The sequence below is a fragment of the Dermacentor albipictus genome, chromosome 9 (assembly GCF_038994185.2).
Source record: "Dermacentor albipictus isolate Rhodes 1998 colony chromosome 9, USDA_Dalb.pri_finalv2, whole genome shotgun sequence".
Lineage (NCBI taxonomy): Eukaryota > Metazoa > Arthropoda > Arachnida > Ixodida > Ixodidae > Dermacentor > Dermacentor albipictus.
Window position 1 is genome coordinate 63,788,724 of NC_091829.1, and position 12,081 is coordinate 63,800,804.

Here is a 12,081-nt window from a genome sequence, read left to right on the forward strand (position 1 = left end):
AAGATGGAAACGTTTCTGCGAGTCGTTGGATCCACGTCAGCGATTATCTCAGATATGGAGAACTGTGCGTGGACTTCGTGTATCACCGCAACAGCGTGTTCCTTTTAAGTGCCACGCTTTGCAACAAGGTCGCAGCGAAATAGACGTTGCCGAAGAATTTTGCTCAAGACTTGCCAGCTCGCAGCCTCAACGCGCCCTTACACCATGTGCCACTGCTGTGCCACGGGACTCCCGCATGGATGTAATGTTTTCGGTGGAGGAGCTTGAAGCGGCACTAGCGACTTGCAGGCGCTCTTCGTCACCTGGGCCGGACGGCGTTACCTATGCGGCGCTCGCCAATCTTGGGCAGAATGCACGCCTCATGCTGCTAAACCTTTACAACGAGTCTTGGCGCAACGGTTTGGTTCCACGTGAATGGAGATGCAGCCGCTTGGTTCCACTTCTCAAACCTGGTAAATCACCGTTAAACTTGTCATCGTACCGCCCCATCGCTCTGGCCAGATGCATAGGGAAAATAATGGAACGAATGATTTTGACGCGCCTGCAATGGTACCTGGAAAGTTACAACGTGTACCCAGATGCTATGGCTGGCTTCCGGCGTGGGCGCTCATCCATAGATAATGTCATCGATTTGGTCGCGTATGTTCAACATCAAAAACGTATGAAACGACTCACTGCGGCATTATTCCTTGACATAAAAGGCGCCTATGACAATGTAGCACATTATGCCATTATAGAGGCTCTGATTAAAGCAGGAATCGGTGGCCGCACTTTTCAGTGGCTGTGCAGTTATTTGACCGACAGGCATTTCTTCGTGATGACCGAGGAAGGCGCCACGACTCAACACCAAACGTTCTGTGGAGTACCGCAAGGCGGAGTGTTGAGCCCGACGCTATTCAACCTAGTGCTCGTTGGCCTAGTCCAACGCTTGCCCAACACAGTTCAGGTATCAATATATGCCGACGATATCTGCATTTGGGCGTCTGCCGTAACACGACTGCAGGTACGAGCACGGCTACAAAAGGCAGCTACGATAACATCGCTGTACTTGCGAAAACAGAATTAGAGCTGTCTTCAGAGAAATGCTGCCTTGTTACATTCACTCGGAAGGAAATGAAGCGTTACAGGGTAAAGGTCAATGGGCAAGCAGTAGCAAATGCACGGAAACACTGCTTTTTAGGGGTAATTATTGACCGCGACCTATCATGGAGCCCGCATGTTTCATACCTGAAGAAGAGATTATTGACAATAATACATCTCCTCAAATTTCTCGGCGGAAAGTCATGGGGCACTTCGGTGCGGTCAATGCTGCAGCTGTATAACGCCTTGTTCCTCGGTCTCGCAAGATACAGCCTCCCTGTGATTGGGAACACCTGCAAAACAAACCTACGTGTACTCCAGGGACTACAAGCTCAAGCCCTAAGGACGTGTCTCGGTCTTCCGAGGTGTGCGTCTACAGCGGCAACGATTGTCATAGCTCGAGATCACCCAATAACAACGTACTTGGTAACCGACGCTCTCAGAGCGCATATTCGCCACGTTGCCCGACTACCTTCTCACCACCTTGCCGCTCTACCCGCAGAAAGGCCACACGCAGCTATCAGTCGTATGATTGTTGCCAATCGCACCTCATTGCCAATGAACTACATGCCTGCAGCAAGACCATCCACACCTTTATGGTGCCTGCACAGACCTGAAGTACGCCTCACCATCCCAGGAATCACTAAAAAGGCTAACATGCCGTCGTTTGCCCTGAAGCAGGCCACATTACAACTTATACATGAGGTGCACAGCGGCCGCGTACACGTTTACATCGATGGCCCAGTCACATCTGCAAGTTCAGCTGCTGCTGTGGTGATACCAACAAGATCCATCGAAATACAGCTAAAAACGTCGCATGTATCATCAACGACAGCTGCTGAACTGGTAGCCTTGCGTGCGGCTCTCCATTTCATTCAGGAGGAACCACCGCATGCATGGTCAGTCTTCTGTGATTCCAAGGCAGCCCTACAGAGTGTACTCTCAGCACTGCGCCATGGATCACATGAACAGCTCGTCGCAGAGATCAGAGAAGTACACCATCGCATAGTTGACGAAGGACACGATATCATATATCAGTGGTTGCCTAGTCACTGTGGCATACACGGCAATGATCGAGCAGACGCAGCTGCCCGATCTGCCCATGACGGCGTCAGGTGCGTTGCCATTCCTCTTTCGAGAGCCGACGCAGCGAAAAAACTTGCCCTACTGGCAAACGACCTGACATTGGCTCAGAGGAATTCATCCGATTTCACAAGTGCACGACTTCATACCCTGGACCCTACTTTACAACTCCGTATTCCGCCCGAGCTTCCACGACGCGACTGTACCCTTCTAGTTCGTCTATGGCTTGGAGTAGCATTTTCAAATGCGTACTCCTTTCTTATCGGAATGTCCGACAACCCACTTTGTGACTTCTGCGGGTGCAATGAAACAATTGCGCACCTTCTTTGTGAGTGCTCTCGTTTCAACCCGCAAAGAGCAGTCCTCTCAGCCACCCTAGACAAACTGGACAAGCGCCCACTGTCAGAAAACAGGATCCTTGGACACTGGCCTACGCGAACATCAGCGCGATCGGCTATGAAGGCGCTGCTGCGGTATTTAAAAGACACTGGACTTTCTGCCAGATTGTGACTTCACTGTGTGACTCAGGATTGTACGGTGCACTGCATCACAGTAGGAACGCCTTTGCGGGCTGCGTGACAGTGCCCACAGAAACAGTTTGTGTGTACGTGCGTGTGTGTGTAGTTTTTTTTTTACATCTTTCTCCCTCTCACCTATCGCTTCCCATTTCCCCTCCCCCAGTACAGGGTAGCCAACCGGAGATAATCTCTGGTTAACCTCCCTGTCTTTCCTTTGCCTTTCTCTCTCTCTCTCTCTCTCTCTCTCTTCTAAAGCTCATTGACACACAGAAACCTTCATGTTACTGTGGTGTTTACTGTACAAATGCAAGATTCCTAAAAAAAAGAAAGAGGAATTCCTCTATTTTTCTTACTAAAATATTTTGACAATCATTAAATACTAGTAGTTTTCCCGAGCTTTGAAAGCAGGCGAAGGCGATTCTACTTCATAAGTAAGGTATTTAGCAATAACTCCTTTAATTAACGCAGCATTGCTCTCACCAGAATACTTCGCCAAATTCTTGAACATGTCATCTACATACACCTTCCTAGCTTCCTTGTTTCGAACTTTTTTAATCTGGCAGAACATGGATTTATAAAGTCGAACTCTTGCGAGGCTCACCCCTTCAATTTACTTATTGCATGCTAATTCTTATCGACAATCGTTCTTTAGCGGACCACATCTTCCTAGATTTCTCTAAAGGATTTGACAAAATTAATCATTGTCTTGTTCGTCTTAAACTCAGGTACCCATATACTGACATAAATCTTCTCAGCTGGACAGCATTTTTTTTAAGGAATGGTCGCAGTACGTGCTCCCTAACAATAACAATTCATCGTTAACATCTGTCACTCCAGGCGTGCCACAGAATTCTGTCTTGGGCCCTCTTCTCTTGTTAGTTTATATCAATAACCTCCCTAACTTCGTAACTTCCCCTAACGAATCATTCACCGACGATTGTGTTATTTATCGCGAAATAATGATCCGAATTGACCCGAACACTATAGTTAAATGTTGTAATACATGGGCCACCGACTTAAACGTTCAAAAATATAAGCTGTGCCAGTATGATGCAATAATCTCGATACTCCTGATTTTTATGAAGAAATAGCATTCCTTTAGATCCGGTTACTTTTTACGAATACTTAGGTGTACATATAGCTAATAACCGTAGCTTGAACCCTCGTATCAATTACATAATCAACAACAACTATTGCACGCTTGGTTTCTGCTAAAAGCACTTGCTTCTACTAAACTGACTATGTACGAGACATTCAAAATACGCTCTAAATTACTATATGCCTCTGCAATTTGGAACCCTGGTTTCACGAACTGTACATCTTCCCTCGACAAAGTCCAGAATAACTCGGCGCTTTTCATTTTTTTCCAATTACGATCGTACTAGCAGCATAACCTAAATGAAACTAATCCTACTATTGCCATCTCTTGAGCTCCGTAGCAAAGTCTGTTGGCTTAGCCTTTTTCACAAGATGTATCATCATGAAGAATTAAAACACGCTTTTACTTAGCAACCATTTTATCGCTCATCCCCGATTGACCATCCTTACAAATTAAGCGGCATCAGTTCTAAAACCAATGCCATTTTTGCATTCTTTACTATCTCGTACATCGACAGAATCGACTCACCTTTCAACCGTAGCACCAATACCAGATCACGACTCATTTATTTCATCTCTCGTGCGATATCTTGATGCTGATCCCTAACATATTACTTTGTTGTGTTGCGTTTGCTGAGAGTTATCAGGTTTTAATGCGTTGCAATCTGTATATAAGTTGCCCCGCTTGTGATTGTTCTTTAAGCAAGTGTGTAAGGTTGTTGCTGATCACCGTCCAATCTCTTTATCAGTTCCTTCCACTTTAGAACGTATTTTGCTCTTGTTTTTTCTATCGTAATTGACTTTCTGTATTGCCTTTTGTTTCAGTAGTCCTAATTGTGTTCGTAAAATTTTTCCTGTAAGTTGGGCACCACTCCCCCCTGTAATGCGCATAAGCTTGAGAGCAATATAATGAAATGAAAAATGACATAGCTGACTCTCAAGGCATCAAAACCCCTTCCACAATGTGATACACTGGTCGGAATGGCACAATAAAAGAAATCAGAGAAAGGAAAGCAAGATCTAATATGGTTCAGCGTGTTTTACACTGCAATTATTATACAGGAGCTTCACAGAAATACAATTAATACTAATACTCAAATGAACAAATGATGGAAAAGCACAGAAGCAATTCATTGCCACATCAAAAGCGGCCTAAATATAACTATTGCAATTTTAAAGTCAAAGGTTCACCGACAAACGATGGTACCTATGCACATGAGTCAACATTTTGCCTCCTAATGGTCATTTCACATCAATCTGTAGGGTAGTGTTATACTACGGCCACTTTACTGAGGGCCGCGCCATCTATCGCGGGTATTGTACACGCTCTCTCAGCAAGGAAGACGAAAGAATACACTTGCTTACCTCCTAACGTGTACAGAAAGTCATTAGCGTCCCATTGCTTTAGGACAATGCTTCAGCTCCCATTAGGACGACAAGCACCGTCTGCCTGAGTGTGTCCCAATGTTGGAATAAACACTGTGTGAATGCGAAAATTCTTTGCAAATCGCGCAAAAGCTCGTCATAACACACTCACGTTGAATGGAGTCAGCGACTATTTGAAACGAAATTGCGTTCGTTTGCCGCAGTTATTGATGGGGCATCACGATTTCCGACAGTAAAACGTATATTTGCTGTAACATATGTGGGAAATGAAATCAAAGACGTTCGATCTTTAAATTTCTTCAAAATTAATTTTTATTATTATTTTTAAATAATTTAAAACACAGAAAACAAAAAATAAACCAAGCCCACATTTGCGAATTCCTTTTCTAAATGAAATATTTTGCCTACCGTACAAAGCAAAGTTTTATAGTGGACAGAGTTGAGTGACACTCAAAACAGAAGACACACTAAGCAAGAAAGCTATCGCGGCCAGCTGACATAATATCTGTGATGATTAGCATAAACTATATTTATTTACGCTGTCGGTGGAGCAGTTCACAAATAAAATACATCAATCTCATATACAGTGAAACGGCATGTTTTCACCCAATAGTTTAACATTCTTGTTTCACAACTCACAGAACGCCGACATCGAGAGCGAAGGGAATCAAATGCCAACGCCAGTGGTAAGCAAAATGGGAACGAACGTCGATTTTGAATTACTGGTGCGATTGCTTGAAAGTTCAGAAAGTAACACACCCTTCTTTGCTTATTAAATATATTGAAAGAGTACCAAACAGACGAAGTATTTTAGCTATGAGTGCTATTTACAATACTAATCGAAGTATCCCATGTTTTTCACAATTAGGTGAGGCCTTCGCTAAAACACTACTGTAGCGCGCAAGGGCATCATGAAATATAAATATTGCATGAGGACAAGGGGAGTTGCATGAAAAATAAGATTGACTTTCGCGTCGCACAAAACATAGTTTCAGAACACATAAGAATTGCGGCGACATATTTGGCCGTATTTTTCGTCCCTAGACACAACCTACCGGAAGGACACGCCCACCAGCTCCGGAAGTACACGCACCGGTAAGAAGTAACAGTTCACGTTCGGAACACACGATCCTTTCACGAGAACAATAGCTTTTGTTTAAAGCTGCCGCTTTAAAAACGTAAGTAGCACGCAGCAGAACAAAAACGTGACTACGTGGATAATGTTTTTGTATTCTAATCGTGTTCCGAAATTACGCTCGTTTGCCGATTACAATATTTCGGACAAAGCAGGGCGCGTCAAAGAAAACATGAAAAGTATAGGAGGTTTAGGGTTGTTTGTCAGTCAAAGCAGAACTGGCTGTATTTAGTAGCATTGAAATATAGCCCACAAAAGGAACAGCATAAATACTTGCTTGTGTTGCCTTAAAATATTGATTGTGCCTCGCTGCCAGCACCATGGTCCCCACAAAAATGCTTCCAAACTATTTTTCGAAAGCGAAGACATTTCTCTGCGGGTCAACTGAACACAGCGGTTAATCAAAGCAACAAAGTTTCACTTACATACGTACAACGTTGTCCGCAGACAACCACTTTAATTTAGACACTACCTCCTTCGACAACGATGCTCCGCGTAACACGTTCCGTTAGCAATGGTAAATGAATGCTTTTTTTTTACTTTAGCAACGCCTCTGTCTAGTTATCGACTTTTGTAAATCCTATAAAAACCCCTAGATTACGTCTCACATTTTTTGCATCATCGCCTTGCCGTGATGATTGTCATCACCTTGCCGTGATTACAATCTTCCGTGACCATGTCAGGTCCATGCACCTGTGGGAAGCCAGAAATTTAAAAAAAATCCCCTGCTCCTCTCCTGCCTTTTCCGGTCGCTCCGCACTTCGTGACGTAACCTGGGTAAGGGCTGCCGATTGGTCGGCCGACGAGGGACGATAGTGCCGACGTGAGGAGAGTACCAGCTGTGTTCTGGAAAAGGACGGTGGATTGCCCATCGTGTTTGACTTAACATTTTATCAAGCTTCGATTTTAGCCGGCGTCGCTCGGAGTGTGAGCAGTGGATGAACAGTGGCTGATTCTTTCTTCGGGCCTGTGGACGCGAGTTGTAGCTTTCGCTGTGTTGGATGAAGCTTTTGAGAGGGCGCTGTGGAGAGGGGAGAGCACCGGTGGGGAGAGAATCAGTGACCGCAGGGGATAAACCGCGGTGGCCGCATACTCGTTCATCAAGCGACAGCAACTTTGCCACCACTGCATCACTTCAAAAAATTGTCGTGGCTGTATGCTCGTGGTAAGAGAGAGTACGCAGGTGCCACTGTGGAACACATCTTCGAGCTGAGATGGGCAAAGGGGTCCGCTTAGCTGTTTCGTTTTCTTTTTATCACACAAAAATGGATGCTACCTGACTGAGTGTGCAATAAGTTCAGAGATATTTACTTTTGAATTCCACGACTTCCTTGGCGCTGCGTAAAGGTTAATTCTAACAGGTTCACATTATTGTCCTCTCAGCGCTTCTCTATCATAATAAATGCCTCTCTCTTTACTCTCTTCCAATGACGACTGCAACGTTGCGAAATCATATTGATTTATTGACAGCCTATATATTTAGTAACAGAAGAGAATATGGGCCGAAAACATGAATGTCGAAAGCCAAATTTGCGTAGTTCCATTTTTAAACCTCGACTTGTCGATATAGGCTCCTTGGCTGACGACCAATAGTAAAATGTCAATATAATGTGCAGCTTCCTATGTACTTTGCACATGTCACTCAATGGAAAGGGCACCAACGAAACTTTGGTGCACTTTCTAGCGTAGTAGACAAAAGTGAACCGAAAACAGTTACACAAGTTATTTCCGGAGAAACCATGTAGTCGCGCATTTTCAGAGGATAAGGTACTCTGCGAAATGAAATTAAGGAAGGATTCTGGACGCCTAATATCGGTTTCACATGGGGCATTTTAAACAGCAACTGAAGTTTTCGATCGCGATTGACTGCTTTTCCCAAACTAGGAAAGTGGTTCAATTGTCATCATGAAATATGATGCCAATTCGGCTCGATAGCGATTGAAAGGGTCTCTTGGTAACGATTCTATGAGTCGGACACGTAGCACCACAGCAACGCATTTTCACTACTGCTCAGATTCAAAATACAGACTACAAATAACGCTGTCAGAGAATTTCTTGCTCTCCTACTAATGCAAATCGTTGTAAAGCGCAGTTCTGAAAACATTTACGTTAGTGTCTATGAATTCGAATTATCAATTATTACACTTTTTATACAAGATAAACAATACCCTCCAAAACTAACCGCCAACACATTGATAATACATTTCAATTCATTCCACATCTACCTCGTTTCACAGAGAGAAGACGCCGACAACGAAAACAATGAAATTCCAGCCCCAGAGGTAAGAACACACGCGGAGACATCTTTTTGTTAATATTATTCAAACACCATAAATGCCCATAGGGACATTACATAGGGCTGTAACAATAAATCAGTGATACGTAGAGTACACCCATTTATGCAGATAATGCATGTGAAAATAAAACAATAATACAGCACAAGCGAAAAAAACACGAGAAAAAGTAAGAAGTAGAGAAGCCTGAAAGACAACATATCCTGAACATTGAAGACACCTATAGTCAATAAAATGGGTCTTACAGAAAATCAAAGTTACTTGCTTACTTGATACAAGGAAAATACTTGTTTAAGAGAGGTACGCACACCAGCAGGTATCGGTACCGCATGTACGGCATGTAACCGCATTTACCGCAGGTACTGCATGTAATTATGAAACAAAAGCACAACCACAAAATATTTTGTGGAATACAAGGAACTAGATGCTAACCTAAAACAAGGACCACTGCGCAAGGAACATCAAAATAGAGTGAGGAAAAAAGAAAAATTCAATCAGAAATAAAAGCACAGGAAGAAAGACGTTTACGACGAATGAAGAAGCGAATTCAACATGTCTACTTTAAACAGTGCTCCAGTTCTGCTAGAAAATACTAATGACTTAGAGCAGATAAGATTTCCTTTGGTAACATATTCCAGTATATAGCGTGAGAAAGAGGGGTTCGTGACGCAAGAAATTAGTACGCACAAGAGAGGGCTGCACTCTACATGATTGGTCAAGGCACGGGAAGATACCATAGGCGGGCCTGATGTGTTATGCGCTGAAAGACGACCTGCAGTGATAAAGCTTGTGAAAATGGCAAAGAAGCCCCATCAGGCTTCGATTTACTAGAGAGGGGAGATTTAGAGGTATTTCGATGTTAGCTATGCCAGACGTTAGTGAGTAAATTTTCCTAAATAACGAAAACTAGGTAACAACGTAATTAAAGAAATTTTTCAAAATTGGATAGTTTTATTGCATGAACTGCAGAAAGCACACATTGGTCTGGTGACTTCCATTATTTCTCGACACCATTCACGAAAGGCTTTGAGGACAGGGTTCAATTGCATTTAAAAAACCCCTGCATTTAGTCGCCTCCAAAGAGTGCATTCCCTAACATTCTATTGTGAAAGCTTTGTGCTGTGGTAGAACAAAATTATTTCACTGCATCGAATCATCTCATTGGGGATGGTATACGAAATAGGCTTAAAATTGTTTCATCGGAAGGAACATCCCGTGGTTACATTTTAGAAGTTCAGATTTATTCTGTATATCATTGATCTGGGTTTGTTAGATGCCCATGACTGACTGATTAATGGGGTTTAAACATAGTAGAAATAAACGATGGCAGCGAGAACAGGAGATGATTGTTACGACTGTATGATCTAACTACGACAATACGACTCGTAAAGGTAGAGTTCTTATATAATCTACACCTTCTGCGAATGTCCTTTATTAACGCGATATTTATATATCGTATGCAGGCTATAAGAAAGGCATAATCCTATAAAATAACATCAAATATGCCATCAAGAAGCTACCTATAGCCTCAGATATGATATCGATGATACTTCGCACAAAGAAAATGCCCCATTTTTTTCGTAGGATGAATTGACTTATCAATCTCATCAGAGTTTGAAACTCATATATATAACAATAAAAAGCAAGAACATGCTGGCCTATTTTTCCCAACTCACACAGAGAGCAGATAACGACATCGAAAGAAATGGCAGACCAACGCCAGTGGTAAGCAAAGTGGCAACGAATGCCAATACTTCATATCTGCATACACTGATTCCACAAACATTTGTTTACTTCTTACATATCTTCATTGTCGGACTAGAGATGGAGTAGCTGTGTCACGCAAGAGTAATAAATCCACTTCTTCCTATTTTTCTATCAAGAATGGAGCTAAAAGTATGAATGACTTTATTATCGTTGTTATCTCTGTGTAAAAAGGTACGCCTAGTCACTGTTAAAACAATTACTGAAGGTCTTCGCTGTAATACAGATAACATATGGCCGGCCACATCACAAAAGGCTGCGAAAAATACAGGCGTATTTCGTGACACTCAAGCGTGATGTCATGAATACGGATGACACTCACACATTTCGCCATATTTTTCGGACCCCCAGACACAACCGACCGGAAAGACGCGACTGCCTGCTGAGGATGCGTTGGTACCGGTAAGCCTAACCTGTTATAGTGAAGCACAATAGTGTTGTCGCAGAAAGGCGTAAATGCCGCGATCTAGCAGACGAATGAGGTTACATGGCCTTCTTAATAATATGCAAATTACCATTATAAATCACGCGATTTTCCCGTTTGGAGCATCTCGGAGGAACGATAAGACATCTGAAAGGCGCTGAAACTAATGGAATGATTATACGTCTTTATTATTCAATTAGAACTTTCTTCAGCTATTTGGATTACAGTACAGAGGTAAGAAAAATATAAGATCAATGCTCATGTTTTTTCCTCAGAAGATAATTCTTCCTTCATGCCTACTGTATTAAAACGTGGGCATTTCGCCCATATTCAAATCTGGGCCACTTATGGTCCTTAAGCCAAAACAAGTAACTAATACAAGAAGCCTAACACAAACTATGTAGTGATGAGCGTAAAAAGTGCCTTATATATGGTATCGATGCAAGAGCATATGCACATTAGAAAAGGGAGCAATTGACATGATTCGCAGTATAATTTACCACATACACACATCTGCTATTCATTTTGACAGCCACGAAATGGGTCATTTGTTCATAAACCCGGAAGACCGAAGCCGGGGGTAAGTCCAGAAATTCTAATCATAATTCTTGTCTTGGTTCTTTAGTTTTGTAGGAAGTCGTTTCATACATCAACAAAAGGGTTAATCTTGACTCCTTGACTCCTTGACTAATCTTGAGTGCATGGAAACAAGCGCCCCCACATCAATTAAATATTACCACAAAATGTCAGAGTTGTGTAAACGCAGGCGCAGGCAGCCTCACGAGCTACAACACTCATGCTCTATGTCTGCAACCTGTAGAGCGATCCTGTAGAGCGATCGTTATGCACACCATCTATTTCTGCACAATGATTGATCGCGGGTAATGCCGATGTCTTTTGATTTTATAAATGCGTATTTTCGTCTCCTGGTTTGTCCGGGACGACCAGCCTGTTGCTGCTCCTGCTGTAAGACTGTAGATATGCGCAAATAGGTTTGGTAACCTATTTAACCTGCCATAATTTATTTGAGAATGTTGGGCTCACTGAATCAGCTGAGGGGTCTTCTTCTATTGGATCTCTTCGTGATGATTATATTCTTGAGCTGATTGTGCGAGACGGTGTGTTCCCATTGACAGAAATAGGATCGCGAAAGGATTAGGTGCTGAACAGACCATTACATAGGCGTATTAAGAAGTTGCAACTTTGGGTCTTGTATTATATGGGTAGGCCTCCTTTCAGTGATGCCGCTGAGCAGTGGACACAAGGCGTGAGCTTTGCGGAATAGTTGGGAACCTCGAT

General features: G+C 42.9%; 1 protein-coding gene across 1 annotated transcript in view; it reads left to right on the forward strand.

The window, feature by feature from the left end:
• Positions 1 to 12,081, forward strand: part of LOC139050135 (mucin-4-like) — a 187,511-nt gene that overhangs the window by 148,276 nt on the left and 27,154 nt on the right. The window contains exons 61-66 of the mRNA XM_070526349.1: positions 5,807 to 5,851; positions 6,210 to 6,260; positions 8,538 to 8,582; positions 10,275 to 10,319; positions 10,710 to 10,760; positions 11,315 to 11,362. Coding sequence (XP_070382450.1) covers positions 5,807 to 5,851; positions 6,210 to 6,260; positions 8,538 to 8,582; positions 10,275 to 10,319; positions 10,710 to 10,760; positions 11,315 to 11,362 — 285 coding nt within the window. The remainder of the gene's footprint in view (positions 1 to 5,806; positions 5,852 to 6,209; positions 6,261 to 8,537; positions 8,583 to 10,274; positions 10,320 to 10,709; positions 10,761 to 11,314; positions 11,363 to 12,081) is intronic.